This window comes from Trachurus trachurus, assembly GCF_905171665.1.
Source record: "Trachurus trachurus genome assembly, chromosome: 11".
Taxonomy (NCBI): domain Eukaryota; kingdom Metazoa; phylum Chordata; class Actinopteri; order Carangiformes; family Carangidae; genus Trachurus; species Trachurus trachurus.
The window spans coordinates 21,516,733-21,532,325 of record NC_139904.1 but is presented as its reverse complement, the minus strand read 5'-3'; the positions used below and the strand labels follow the sequence as shown (position 1 = coordinate 21,532,325).

At 40.2% G+C, this 15,593-nt stretch overlaps 2 protein-coding genes across 4 annotated transcripts in view; one reads left to right on the top strand and one right to left on the bottom strand.

Annotated features, from left to right (window-relative positions):
• Positions 1-1,052: 1,052 nt before the first annotated feature.
• Positions 1,053-6,657, bottom strand: cfap90 (cilia and flagella associated protein 90; the record flags this gene model as incomplete). Its single annotated transcript, XM_083981545.1, has 3 exons — positions 1,053-1,241; positions 5,727-5,843; positions 6,541-6,657. 3 exons carry the CDS (start codon positions 6,655-6,657, stop codon positions 1,053-1,055), a joined length of 423 nt encoding a protein of 140 aa, XP_083837671.1.
• Positions 6,658-13,574: 6,917 nt separating this feature from the next.
• LOC310993740 (triple functional domain protein) overlaps positions 13,575-15,593 on the top strand; it is an 89,110-nt gene continuing 87,091 nt past the window's right edge. For all 3 annotated transcript variants that reach the window (XM_083982189.1, XM_083982190.1, XM_083982188.1), the window contains exon 1: positions 13,575-13,848. In XM_083982189.1, coding sequence (XP_083838315.1) covers positions 13,779-13,848 — 70 coding nt within the window. In that variant the 5' untranslated portion in view covers positions 13,575-13,778. The remainder of the gene's footprint in view (positions 13,849-15,593) is intronic.

The window sequence follows — 15,593 nt, the reverse complement described above, 5'->3', positions numbered from 1 at the left end:
CGTAAATATGCACAGAACATGTTTGTAATTTCTCTTAGGGAATATATGTAACATCAACAGACATGACTAGTAAGGTAAATACATGGAGAACAGAAATCTCTGCTGCTCGAGGTGTTAAACCACCACATTACCAACATGTACTACCTCGCATCACGACATAAGCCTCCATCAAATAAACACTGCTGCTGTAACAACAAACACATTGAAATACTGTACCTCTTCTACAAATACAAGGTCCATTCCTGCCAGAGTACAAAGGCAAATCAAAGATGTGTGCTAAAAAAAAATCTCTTTATGTAATAGGTTGGTGTCGGTGGTGTGGGTTCAGAATTTATACACAAACAGAATCCAGGAAGTTGCAAATCAGAGAGGTCAGAGATGGATAAAAAAAAAAAACTGTTCACAAGGCAGAGCAGAGATTAGATATAAGGAACTTGTAGCGTCAAAAACCTTTTTCCTTTTTTACTGCTGAATTTGAAACAACACTCTTTGCTTTACTTTTATAGAGAAAGTAGCTGGAAAAGTTAGTTTCGAAGGAGCATGTGGTTCACTTTCATTATCTCTGGTCTGCATTTCAATCATACACTCTGAAATAGAGATGTAGCAGTCCGTGGAAAGATTCACATTATTCCTGTCATCACACAGGATAACACCAGTATCATTTGCTATATTCTGCTGATGAGGTGTATTTCATTTCTATAGTCTGTACCGTCTGAACCTTTACATGATGTTCCTACTGATGGACTGATTTCAAGCCTCTAACTAGAAAATGTAGCCTGAGCTTCTTGGAAAATGTTTCACTCCTCATATTTTCTCATTTAGTCTTTATAACCTCTCAACAGACACTGGGTCACCTAAAATAGCTAACTGCCTTGCTCTGTACTACTTTATATAGAGAGGGTTAGATATAGAGATATAGCATAATTAAATGTCATCTAATTAAATGATGGTTTGAGTGTTTGATTGCGTTAATCAGGTTAAGTGACACTACACACTACAACACTTGTATTTTATTCACTGCAGTGAGAAAACTGATGTCATGCTGAGATACTTCATGTTTTCAGAGGGGGGGCCACTGATCCGTATCCCTCCGCCACGTTCCAGATGATCCCGTTTTTCATGAAAAACTCAGCTTTAATGCAGGCCACACGCGCGTGCTGTCGGCCCGTTTCACACAGGAAGTGAAGGGGACGATGGCCGTACTGTGAAGAGGAGAGCACCGGCACCACTCTGGACCTCTCCTGGCAGAGAGGGAGAGAGCGGGACGACACAGAGTAAATATTAAAACTGTGATGTCACTCTTATATTGTATGTTTCCCATAATGCCACTGATATAACTTATGAATAAAGATGGCACAGGGCATCCCAGGAAAAGCATGACTTTCTCAAAACATTAGCAACAGTTCCAGGTACTTAGCGTAATTATCAACAGAATCAGTCCCACTTATTAAAGCAGTGTTGTTCAACCTTGGGGTCGGTGGGGTGAGGTCCCCAAATGGGGTCGCCTGAAATGTCGAGTAGTTGATAAAAATATTTTTTTTTAATTATAATTAAAAACACCACACACAATCTTAAACAATTGTATTCTACTTTCTCGAATATAAATCGAGTTCAAATAAAATGCAGCATATAAAAAATATCTGAGCTGGCGCATCTTGCATCTCGCGAGTCATGTGATCGCCAGAAATTTGTGATGTCAAAATGGGGTCATAAGCCAAAAAAAGTTGGGAACCACTGTATTAAAGTTTCACTCAAAACCACAGATGTCAACCTGCTGGTGGCGCTAGAGGAAAAGTCTCCAAAGATTTGTCCACTGACCACAAATGTTTATAGAAATTCAATGCGAAAAATATGAACCCAAGAGAATATATTTTGCTCTAATTTAGTAACTGATCGAACATATTAATAGTATAATAAATGACTCTTAATTCAATAACTATAATAACCATGACGCTGGGAATGCTATTAGATGTACTTGTCATTTAAGTGATTGCAGCTTATTACATTTCTGAGTATTGCAGCTCCCCAGCTCTGAATTTGTTGCCGAACACGACAGCATTCCTCATTAGGTCCCAGCCTGTCTGTCTGAGGGACCGAAGGTGTCTTTTTTTAGTCCTGCTCAGGATGTGTGGCTTATTATTATTATTATTATTTGACATGGGCATGTCAAGGGCATCGGCCGTAACAACATGCTTAACTGTAATCAGTTAAAGTGCCATATTGATCGAAAGTTTCATCCAGTCATAATCATTGCGGTTGACAATAAGTTACGTTGTCAGAAGTTGAAGATGAAAACATGATTTAGGCTACTTCGTGCCACTAGGTGCAATTGGGTGCAATATTGGCAGAGGTGAAAACAATCCACAATTAGCTACACCATAGAGCTATATTGAGAAAAAGTACATGTATTGCTCAGTAATACACTGTGTAGCTGTGCATCAGAGCTTTTTACACTTATTTTTGAACAGTGCGAGTCTGTGACTTCAGGACAGACAGTACCTGCTCCTGGCTGAGGCAGTTTGATACATTCATGAACTTAAGTGGAAACAGGAACAAAAACTGCCATTATCCTATGAATAGTTTATGCAATATATACTTTTAATTCATATTTAAATGTGAATACTGGAACAGAAAAGTCCTAATTCAGCAGGAGCTGACAGCCAACCACTCAACTCACTCTAATTACAAACTCAGCAGTGTGTGTGTGTGTGTGTGTGTGTGTGTGTGTGTGTGTGTGTGTGTGTGTGTGTGTGTGTGTGTGTGTGTGTGTGTGTGTGTGTGTGTGTGTGTGTGTGTGTGTGTGTGTGTGTGTGTGTGTGTATGTGTGTCCCTGCTTTGTTCACCACCATCTCTGCTTTCAGTGACCCAGAAACTCACTGGGAGCTGGGTTTTTTTCTTGACATGAATAATTACTCTTTGGAGATCAAATGGCTTCAAATGAGCGATTAACAAATGTCATAAATGTCATGAAACCAGCCGCCACATGGTAAAAAGAAAGACTTATAAATATGAAACAGTTTTAAATGCATGCTCTTTCACAATCATTTGCATAAAATTCCGACGTTTCCATCAGTGAAGCACTCCAATGGTGTTGTTGTCACTTTCATCTAAAGCTTGGAGAGAGTTCTGTGTTTGCAGCTTCTGCTGAGCTAAACAGTCATGATGGTGGATCATGAGCTGAGTGCACTGATCTGGGGTCTGTGTGGTCAGTGCTCTGAGACAATCAGAACTGCAGAAGCAGAAAGGAACTGTGATGTATTAATGAAGATACTTACGGTACAACTGGCTTACTGCTCATAACCGACTTTACATCTTCCTATAAAACTATTTATTGTGCATTGTGCTCGTGAGCACTGATGTAACTTATGGTTATGAAAGCAGTAGTTTTCAACATACTGCCCCTGCTAAGGAATATAATTGAAAATGAGCTGTAACTTAGAGGTCAGAGATGGGGCTGGTGTGTTAAAGGGATAGTTCAACATTTTGGCAAATTGGCCCATTGCCATAATCCCTATAGTCATAGCAGTAGGTTCGTTACCTTTAATTTTCGGTGCAAGCTATTTTTTAGAACAGCGTAGCAGAGCCGTGAGCTGCTCAGAGCTACGCTACGGAGGCTAATGGGATTTCTTGGTTTCCCTCATCAAACTCATCAAATACACGATCCAATAACTCCAAAACGCTCTGGTGGACAAGTTGTGACCTGAACATTCAACACGCTATGAGATAATAATGGAACGATACGAGACAGAGAGACTGATGCGCATTTCCATTGGGGGTAGTTTTTCATCAAGCATTTGCCTCTAAAACAACTCTGTCTGTTCCGTTATTATCTCATAGCGTGGTGAATGTGCAGGTCACAACTTGTCCACCAGAGCATTTTGGAGTTGTTGGATTGTGTATTTGATGAGTTTGATTAGGGAAACCAAGAAATCCCATTAGGTAAAGGTACTTTATTTGTCACATATACAGCTAGTACAGTGAAATTCTTTCTCTGCATTTAACCCATCCCTGAGGAGCAGTGCCTCTGTAGCGTAGCTCTGAGCAGCTCGTGGCTCTGCCGTTCTAAAAACATTTTGCTCCGACAATTAAAGGTAACAAACCTACTCCTAAAACTATAGGGATTATGGCAATGGGCCAATTTGCCAAATGTTGAACTATCCCTTTTAAGGTTGCCAGTTTGATTCCCAGGATGAGCACAGGGTTTATACAGGAATCTTGAAGTTAATTCTAATACCTTTTTAAGACTTTTTCAAGACCTTCTCAATATTTTTCAACACCTCACCGCCGCTTCAAGCTGTAAACATTTACATCAGTGACACTTTTAACTTAACAGTTTTAGTTTGTGATAAAGACTATAATAGACCACTATGATGCAACAGAATTCAAAATAGGCTGGGATAATAAATCAAAGGCAAAGTTTATATTTAAAAAAATTGCTCCACTCTCAAAAAACAAAAACAACAATCTTCTTTTCTTTTTTATGTACCGGTTCATCTTTGTTTTTTAATAAAATGAATAAATTCACACACTTTCACAATGTTTTTTAGGACTCAAACTCTTGGACAGCTAATTCAGAAAAAATACCTTCAGAATTTAAGACTTTATAAAGTCGTGAAAAGACTTTTTAATACTTTTTAAGGGTCTTAATTTTCCCAAAATTGATTTATCACCTTTTAATACTTTTCAAGACCCCGCGGATACCCTGGAGCAGAAGAAGACATGGAGTGGTAGAAAATTAATAGAGCTTTTCCTTCTTTCAGTATCTGTGGCTGAAGGGTGCCCTGAGCTCTGCGGTGGTGGCTGTTGTGGACCACTGGGTTAAATACAAAGGTCAAATTCCATCCTGTGTGTGTAAAAACAAACTTGGCAAATAAAAGATTTGTCTCCTTGCAAGACATCTCTGATGGCAGAGTACAACTGATTGACTGGCGGGTCAGCAGCTCAGAGGGATTTGGTTCAGAAACAGAGTTGCAACAATTCTGTCTTTCAACAGAAAATGAACAACTATTTTTCACAAGTTGGAAATAAAATCATAATTTCTGTTATTTTTCAAGAGAAAATGCCAAATGTTTGCTCGATTCAATTTCTGGAATGTGTGGATTTCATACGTTCTGTTCTCACACATGATAACAGAAATAAACTGCTTGTCTTTGGGGTTTGGACTGTTAGTCTAATAACACATGAAAAATACACCAAGTGAGGTTTTGAAACATAGTATCCAGGCATTTTAAACACATTTTGGTCATTTCCAAACAGACCAATTTTTTGATGTGGGTATTTTATTTGCAACTGTCCTACAGATGATAAATTGAGTACTTGTAGCAGCTCTAAAGCTGGATGGCTCGTTGTCTATTTATTTTTTATCCCCTTCCTTATTTGAAGTTTATTTTGCAGACATACGATGTGTTCAAGCCTGCCTCGTTCATTCAAAATTCAAGTGATGTTACCCCAGCAACAAAGTGTTTGTTGATTCATGCTGGATTTTGTTGACTTTGGTTTACTAATGGAGCTGCATTTTTGAACACTGGCCCAGGTTTACTTAACACAGAAAAAGCAGATTGCTGTAAAGTCAGCAGTGTCCTTCAGTGTAACTCCAATGTCTGGGACCCATATGAGGGCTCAGTCGAGATTAAATGGATTTACTGTAAGATCAGCATCATGAGCTCATCAGCAAACAAAACAGAGTTCTTAAAAGGGCAAAACAGACACTAAAGTGTGATCCCTACCTCATCATACATGTTCAGTCCTCTTCCTTTATAATGTTGTCGGTCATCCCGGTGCACTTTCATGTCGTAGCCCTCAGCCGGGTGGTACAGGTGGTCGTACATGGAGACTTCTGAGACCTACCAGTGTGGACACAAGAAGAAGTTCACACTCAGAGCAGGATGGTGTTTTCCACTTTGGTCACAGTGCAGAGGTTTCGAGTCAGAAGAACCAAAGGCAGCGATCACAGTGATCTCTTCTCAAGGGTGGTTTTAGTTACAATAAAACAATGGTGTGTGGTTTTAATGAAGGCTTACACCTTCCTACTGCAATGAATCATTTGAAAGCATGGTGTTAGGGTGGTATCCCTGCTAGACAAATGCTTCCTTTGTAGTTTTATGACATCTTCATATTTCTCAAACTAAGATATATTGAACATTTTAGGTTTCTCAACCCTGATGCAAAGTTATTACATAATTACAATGTCATACCACCTGCTGTTTATCATGGAGACACATTTGTGTGACAGTTACAGCTCCCTCAGATAAAGGAGTCAGTTAGCTGCCTGTCTTTCTGTGTGTGGAGTTCATGCTGCCTTCACTTGCTCTCTGTTTGCTTGTACCTTATACTATCAGCCATGTGAACACTGTGACAGGGGGAAATTTCATTTGAAAGTATTTCCTGTTGTCATAGTTCCACAGACGGTTAAATTACAAGTTAATAATATGTAATAGTAGAATATCTTACATACATCTAAATGTGTTCAGTAAGCACCGTTAGCTTGCTTGTTACCCACGCGACTGGGTTAGGGTTAACGTTTCTGTTCCGTCGCTTTACCTTCGACTCTCTGTTGAAGTACGACATTTCTTTCGGTTCCTGTCGCCGTGGCGGGATGTAGCTGAAGGCAGACAGGGTGGCGAGAGGTTTGGTCTGAGCCTGGAGTGATACGTCCATCTTCTTGGCTGCAAGTCACCCAGTAAAGGTCAGAAACCCTCACAGAGGTGAATACTCAGCTGGAGGAACAGGGGCGCCGGCGTCCCTTGTTGCTAGGAAACCGATCCATTCCACAGGAGTTCGTGCTGCCTTCACTTGCTCTTTGTTTGCACGTACTTCTGCGTTTCTTACTTCTTACGACACGCCATCTGACCCGAGAGTTAATGTGTAGCCTGACCGGTGCAGGTCATTACCATTACACATTCACGTAGGCTACGTTGTTACCAAACTATTAACTAAAGAGGAATGTGTCCTAGTTGCTGCTTCTTTTTTTTCTTTTTCTTCTTCTTTTTTTTTTTTTTTTTTTACCCCTGAACAATGATGTGCTTCTATTTTATACGATTAAAAAAATAATCAAATTTAACTCGTTTAGCAAGAAGCCACATTTTACTATTACCTGGAGGAGCATCATTATACTAATGCACCTTTTTTGTGGAGGAGCCATTTTTCTGCAAGAAAATAACAAGAGCCACAGGGGGGATTATTAATTCAATTGTTACTATTTGCTTCACTTTAACCATCAATTATTGAGAAAAAAAAACATTCATTTTCTTTCTCTTATAAATATAGCCTAGTTAAGACGAATGTGCATTACAGTTTGCCATGGAATAGGCTACATTGTACACTGTGCCCATGATGAATGACTGCACCCAGACATATAGGCCTAGTTCTTTGAATGTGCTTTATTCTTATTCATTTATTTTTTTGCATTTGATACCCACAGTCTGGCATCAGCAGGTGAATTCACATGTAGGACCGCTGACCTAAATTCTATAATGATTAATAAATCATTAAATGCATGCTGATATTCAACGAAAACTACCCATCAAATGGTCTCTTAGACACAGTACAATACAGCTTTACATGCAGGTAAGATATCAACATTCACACTGATAAAGCAACAGTGAAACAGTAGAAGATACAAAAAGATATGGAGAGTTGAGCAAGACTGATACTGTAAACAGCTGAATTATAGCTGCGAGACTGTTGAAAATCAACAGCAGACCGTCAAAATAAAGTGATAGCACATCCCTGCATGGTTGCAACCAGTGTCTCCCTCTATGCTAATAACACTTGTCCCTTCGAGCCCCTTTGAAGTTCTCTCACCTCATCTGCTGTGTAGCTCTGGCAGCGGAATCAATTTATAACACTGGACAGACTATGCCTCAAGCACTGTGTGGGATATGTCGTTCAGTTATGGGTGACAAAAAAGTCCAATTGCTGAGGCTTCAGATAGAGTATAAATAATCTCCCATCCCCTCAGCACTATGTGCAGATACAGATGGATACAGATGTCACACTGATGGTTACTGTTGGCAAACTGAATCCAATGGGGAAACAGGAAAAGCCGCTGCAGCATTTTTGACATTTTGGGGCTTATTCACTTTTTTTTTGCCAAGAGTTAGATGAGTCGATTGATTCTGCACTCAAAATATGAATGGTCTGAACTATTGCTGTAATCTTTGTTCTATTTTAGAGGGGGGGGGGGGGGTATTTTTAGAAGATAGAAAGGAGTGAGGTGGCCAACAAATGAAAATGCCTATAGATGTACTGTAATGTTAAACAGGTAGACAATAAAGAGCATTTCAGAGGCTGTGTATCATGAGTTTTTGTGTTTGTGTTTTGCACAGTGATATCGGCTAAAACATACATTGTCCACATACCTGTCCAGTCCAATTAACCATCAAACCTTTTCATTTAGGAGACCTCAGTGGTGACATAGTGACACTTTATTTCTCCATGCATTTGTGTGTGTGTTTGTGTACCAGTCCCACCTGCTGTTATTTTTCTCTCCCTCCACATAATTATGACAGACCAGCAGCGGGGGGTGGCCAATAAGAGGACGCCACTCACTGTGCCGTGAGCTGGCCCAGACCACAAACACACACACACATGCACACACGCAGAGCCACAATAGATAGCTCTGAACCTTACTGAGATGAGGGGAGCGCAGATTTTGATGTGACTGCCAACGAATCAGCGATGAGGATATGTGGACAAAGAGGGAGGCAGGAGAGAGAGAGAGAGACGAGCCGGAGCATGATCACCAGCTGCTTTCTTTCATTTTAGAGGTTGTCTCAGCGCACAGGAGTAATTACATCTGACATTTCAGAGGGATATATTGCTATTTGGCAGGAGTCACTGTGGGAATGAAGTTACCTGAAGGCAGGGGTCAGCCATTCACCGGTCCTGAGTTATTAAAGGGAGATACCGCTGTTTCTAAGCTTTGTTCTCATCTGCATTTTTTTTGTTTTACATTGCTTTAGATTATGTTTTTTTTATATATATATAGAATCAAATGCTATGTTGTCTTCTTTGCATTTTGTTTTATGCCATTCAAAGCAGCACAGAGTAGGACAGGCAAACAGCTTCAGCTCATAAAGAGTCGTCATATAAAAATGTAATAATAAATTGTCAAACAAAATACAACTGACCCAAACAATAATTATTATATAGTACCTGGCTATATTCCAGGAGGAATAAATACACTGAATAAACTTACAGCAATATTCAAGAGAGTGAAAAGAGACACATTTGATGAGAAATCTCATTGATGCTTTTTAAGGCACTGACCCATTTTCTCAGTCAGTGTCCTGCTGTGAGCAATCAGAGCTCCAACATTAGCAGTAATGGTTATTTTACACCTGAGATTTCTGTATTTGTCTGTATTTTGTCTTCTTCTCCACACTGATTTGAAGTGAGCGCGGTCCAGTCAGAAAATGTGACACCATGTATTTCTGTGCACCAATCAGATTAGAGAATCATTTGGCTCTAAATATCATGTTGCCACCACTTGTCATTTAAATCCCATTATTCATGTTTATAATAAAAAATGTCAAAGACAGTTTCTTATGCTGGATATAAGAATCTAAAATCCAAAAATACAAACTCTATTAAAATAGGAAATATTAAACTTTTCCTATTTTAATAGAGTTAAAGAAACGAATATTCATTCTTGTGAACATCAAGAGGTCACACCTTGAGCACAATTTTCGAGTTTTGTCACATAAACTGGTGGAAAAATGTCATTGGTCAAAGTCTATTAACTCATAAAACATATTTCTGGCGCTAAGTCAAAAATGAATGAACTAATTATGATTAATGTATATTTTCTAATACAGTCTTCAGCACACATATTCTATAGTTTGGACTGTATAGTCCAGTCTGGACAACAACTTGAGGGAAACAACTGTGAGATGGGATTTCTAGTTGGGCCAGTGATATGATAGAAGCAGGGGGAGAGGAGAGATTCTTTTCATTCCACCACTACCCAGCAATGAGAGCCCCCCCCCCTGAGGAATGCCAGCTGATCCCCAGTATCAGCCTCCCCCCTGCTGGACATCACAAGTAATACATTGGCATGTACAAAAGAGATTTACAAGTCAAGTAGGCACACTTCATTTGCCAAGCAAAACATGGAAGGCAAAGCAATGGATGACCTTCCTGCCCAGTGACTGGCAAGAGGAGATGGAGCTGGAAACAGTCATGGCAACACTGATGGCAGTGAAAGTGTCATGCTCAACACTAACTGTACATAGGCTACACGAGAACCATCTATTGACAAGAATGGCTCACACATAACAGTAGATGAACCAGGTAAAATGATCAGCTTCGGGGTATACTGTAGGTCAACAATGAGCACAGTTTGCATCCTTGCCTTCTTCAGGCCTCTACTACTGGGCAAAATAAGTCGGGCAACTAACTCTAGATGCTTTAAAGTATGTTTTTTTTTTTTTTAAGAAAATAGCACAACCTTCCCTTTTTTTTAATTAAAAAGTTGAATTTATAAACAGTAAATCCACACTTATGGATTTGTCTGCTATAGCTTTACAGTGTTTTACTGTTGGGCTGATTTAGCATTATCCATAAAAGCTGCATAGTTTCACCTTTGGGTCTGAGCACATCTTTATTGTTACATTTTGTATTCTGTTCTGTCTGCTGTGAACATGTCCCTGAATTTATACCAACTTATTATACACACGGTAGTCACATAGTGTGTAGAAATGATGTCTCTATACATAGTAACCAATTAAAGTAAAACAAAAGGTTTAATGCAGCATTTCTATACAAATAGTATAAATCAATATAATAAACTATTGCCTGCATCTGTTTTCATTATATTGCATTCACAACAGATCAAAACCTATTATGTGGGTTCTTTCTGTATTGATTCTCTTTTAAGTATTATTCTCCTTATCCTTATTGATGCATTTAATTTCCTTGTGTTGTGATAACACATCTTCATATAAATTCAAATGTGCTGTGCAGAGCCTACATGAGCTCCAGATATAAATGTGATAAATTAGTGTAAGTGTTATTAAGGTGTAAATAAGAAAAATAATTGTTCTTTACTCATCCGGCTTCCAACATTGGTAAAACAATAACGATTATTGTGTATTGACCGTGGACTGCATTCAAATACCACAAGTGGGCTGATGTCTGTGCTTAGCAAATCCAGTTGAGCAGCTGCACCGGTAGCAGAGATAAAGCTGAGCTGCACTCCTCTATACTGGCTGTAATGAATACATTACAGCTAAAGGTCATTTTCCATGTTGAGTCCCAGTTGTAAAATGACAGTATAATGTCATTGCATCAGTAAATCCCTCCACTGTCTGTGACTATGTATCCACAGCAGTTAATCAATATCAACATTTTCACTGACTGGAAATCATTTGGAACATCTGAGCAGTCTTTCTCTCTCGTTCTGTATTACTTGTCAAAGCCCTTTGATCATGCTGCAGTATTGACATGCTCATTACATCGAGGGCCTACTGTTCCCCAAATAAATTTACTTCGTATTAATTGAGAAAAGCCTCGGAGGTCACTTAGTAACACACATACAACCTGTAAATTGATTATTATCAGTGAGTAATCCTCAGTGGCATTATCCTGATAGTTGTGAATGCTATTTGCAATAGAAAGACGGCAGTGTAAACCCTTTGACTCAGGGCCTCAGTCAGTGTGGAACTAATGAACCTCACAGACCTTTTCAGATGCACACTTACACACACTATGATAGATTCTCATTTGCTCGTAGGGATTAACCTAGATCCATTCAGTCTGAAGGACTGAAGAAAGTTGTCACATAACCATAGACAACAGGATACCTACTGTGTAATACAGCCATTAATTTAAAATCCAAAACATTTTTTTAAAAACTGAATATTTCTGCTACAAAAAGCTATTTCCTCTATTTTTCGTTTTGGTTTGTTTATTTACAAATCATTTTAAAATCCAAAATACAGTTTCAATTCAAGACATGAATGCATGATCTTGTAGGAAAGGGTAACCCCAGAAGCTATCTGTAGCTTATGAACAGGGGCACATGACATCAAAACAACAATACAATATTATGAAAACAATTACTATTTCTACCTATTCTATAACCGGGTTATATAACTTTGTACATAATGTACAAAGTTTAACACAATAACAACACATCAGGCGCAGGCACATGAAGCAAAATACAGCGACCCAGGCGTATCCATTAATTTATTCGTATATTCCACTGCTTTTGTGAAGCTAAGACTTTGGTAAACCTTTTTTCAAGCACCAAAACAATTATTCCTTGTGACTTAAATTGTGTTCACAACGGATTTCAAAATTTTCAAAAAGTGGACATCAAATTTCCAGAATTTGGCCTAGATAATTTCTTTATACAGTGCTCTAGGACAAAAATGGGTGTACACATAGAGCTGCGATTGATCTGAAAATTAAAACACTCAGGCTACTTGTATTGTTACATCTGCAAATACCTTAAAAAGATGAAAGATATTCTAAACTTCAGGTTTTAGAAAATAGAACAGCGGTAAAAGTCTTTGAAACGAAAATATTTTTCCATATAGTCTCCATTTTCCATACTTTTCCAGACCTGGAAATTAATAAAATCAAATAGCCTACCATACTTTTCCACACTTGTGTAGGGAACCCTGTGTTTAGGATGAGTTTTGAAAATGCAGATGCTTATTTCTGCAAAAACAGATTTCTTTCATAGTGTTTTATTTATTTATTTATTTATTTGGGACACAAGATTGGTGTCCATGGGGATTCATACTGACTGGATCTTGAGGAGGTTGGATAGTTTCCATTGCAGGGTGATGGATGGTGTCTGCAGCAGGTGTTGGCCAACCAACTAATGAGCCTGAGCTGTGGTGAAATTCTGTAGAAGCATTAACATCATTCATCAACGCTAATCTCATACTTTTTTTTTTTTTTTTACTGGCAGGAAGCAGGCAGCATGAGCACCACCAGTTCCAGCCTAAACCAGCAGATGGTGGTAGTGATACAGCTGAGATCAATGTGACGGATAGGACTGCTAACCTTTCCTGTCTGGGTTGAGTCCTGACCGTACCACTTTCACTGCTCCACCTTTAGTAGGCTAGTCCGAGTTACTCACATCCACCTTCTTTTTTTTATGGAATCACAACAGAAACAATAAACAATAGATGAATCATAGTATGTCAAGTCCCCCAAAATATGGTCTGTTTCCTATAGAAGTTGGCTGTAGACAGGTCAAGTTACAAAAAGCCTAGAAACTTGTCATTCACTTTATCATCACAACTGACAGCCTTTATGTCTGTTGCTATCTTGAGTGTGTTTTTATGATACATGAGTCATTGGCCTCAAGTGTCCAACCTCTCACTGTAAGTTGGACACTGGCACACACAAACACTCACACACACACACACAGACCAAGACACACTCTGACCGCCGTCGTTCCTTGATGACCCACCGTCTGCTCATTTCCGAAAGCTTACGGAGATTCACCGAGCAGCGACCCGGCCCCTCCCGCCCCTCCTCCTCCTCCTCCTCCTCCTCCTCCTCCGCGCTACAGCGACTCTCCCCTCGGCTCCACTCCGAGGAGGAACCCGGTGCCCCCGGCTGATCGTTTCCAATTACGTTACCCCAAGATGGAGGTCTGCAGATGGCACTGCTAGCGTCTGCGAGTCACCGTAACCGTGCGTGTGTCTTTAATGACGCTTTTGTCAGGACAGAAGTGATTTGTTGGTGCCATCTTTTTGTCGATTTTTTGGGGGATTTACTCGGGAGATACTGAGCTCCAGGTCCGGGTTGAGGCAGCCATGAGCTCCGGAGAAGGAGCGGAGGAGACGACGAAGGACGCCAGCGACATACCGCCGTTTTTGAAGACCGGTAAGCCCCCCGAAAAACAGTGGGAGAGGTCGGACGGAGCTCCGCTGGGAGCTGCTCCCTTTGGTCCAGCTCCGTGAGGGACATTGTTCCCGTCCGTGTGGTCTGTTTGGGGGCTCAGACAGCAGAGGTTGGGGTGGGCTGGAGCCAATTAATTTCACAACGGTTGTCATAAACGAAGTGTACGACAAACAGGGAATGGACGGCGAAAGCTGTGAAAATCTCTGAAAATTGTTTTTCTTGATACTTACCAGGCTCCATGAGAGAGCCCGTCCAGACTGTGTAGCTAGGCAACATTAGCTCGCCCGCTAACTGTCCGAGTTCCATCTTCGGACACGTCTACTGGATGTGTCGGGGCTGTGTTGCCTTTGGTTGTAGTTTTCATCAAAATACAATGTCCTCTGCGTTGCCCCGTCTCCGACAGTGTTGAAACTCTTCTACGACACGCTCTGTATTTAAAAAGATTGTATGAAATATTTACAGTCTATGGTATGAATTAGTAAACCTTAGGAGAAAGGAAAAACACTGGCACCGCAAGTGTACGTTCTCCTTCCAGCTAAAGCCTGACACCACAACTGTATCTCAGCGTTTTTAAAGTCAGTAAGATGAATACACTGTCATTGTGGCACATTGGTGACATATGTCTGTCCAGAGCCAGTGGAGTCACTGGACATTTTGTTGAAACCAGCAAAGAAGCAGGTCAGATCTGTCCGACAATGGACCTGTGTGTGAACTGGCTGGCTTCAACGTTAGCTTCCCAGTGCTAGCAGCCTGTGAGCTAGTGAATCCTGGATCAGATTTGGTGAATCCTGTCTGCTAACAAATGCTAGCTGGTTTAGCCTCGCTAGCTTGCCAGTGACATGACAAAGCTGGTGTGTATCTCAACACAGCACATTGTCGCATTACCTACAAACACAAGTACTGCATGTCTGTTTTTAAAACTCACTATCCCGAAAACTCGGTCAAGAAAATAGCACAAGCGTGCAGGCTATGTAAACAATACATGGCGTGGCACATATAGCCTGGGTGTGCACTCTGCAGTAAAGCTAGCTGTGTAACAGCTATCAAGGCCAAAGAGCTGTTTTCTTTTTAAAAACAGTATCGCGGTCTGGTGGATGTAGGAAAACACCCCACAAGTCAGTGACTCCGATTTATTCATATACATATAAACTGTTGCTTTTGGACATTGTTTTATGCTGCTAAGCTCCATGTAGAGATGGCTAACACTAGCTAAGTAGGCTAATTTATAAGCAAAGGACTGTGACTTCAAGTCCCAACACGGGCCTACAGTGATTTCATAACAGTGGCTCATAAACTGTGAATTCCAGGGACCTATCAGAGATTTAAAGGGTTGTGGAAGTAGATGGCTAAGTTCAATTTTACCCAGGAGACTTTGCACGTGAAAACATGTGTACAGATGGCATTGTTGATAATCATTTCCACCCCCACCCCCTACATAATGTACAGTATAAACAGGTATACAGTTGTTACATATCATAAAGCATCTTTAAGTGGGGTTTGCTGAGATAACCTTGAATGAATTGTTTGATCCAATGGATTAAGGCCTGTCTTATTTGTGGGTCTTTGACATAAAAAAAAGCTGAAGAGCCTGTGGGCTGCACTTGGATATGCCAGATCCCCCTCCAGCCCTGTTCACTGACTGCAGGCAGTGAATTAGATCCAGTGCCTGATGTCATGTCTGCTCCACTTGCTTTGGTAGCTCAGATGAATTACTGTTTATATGGATT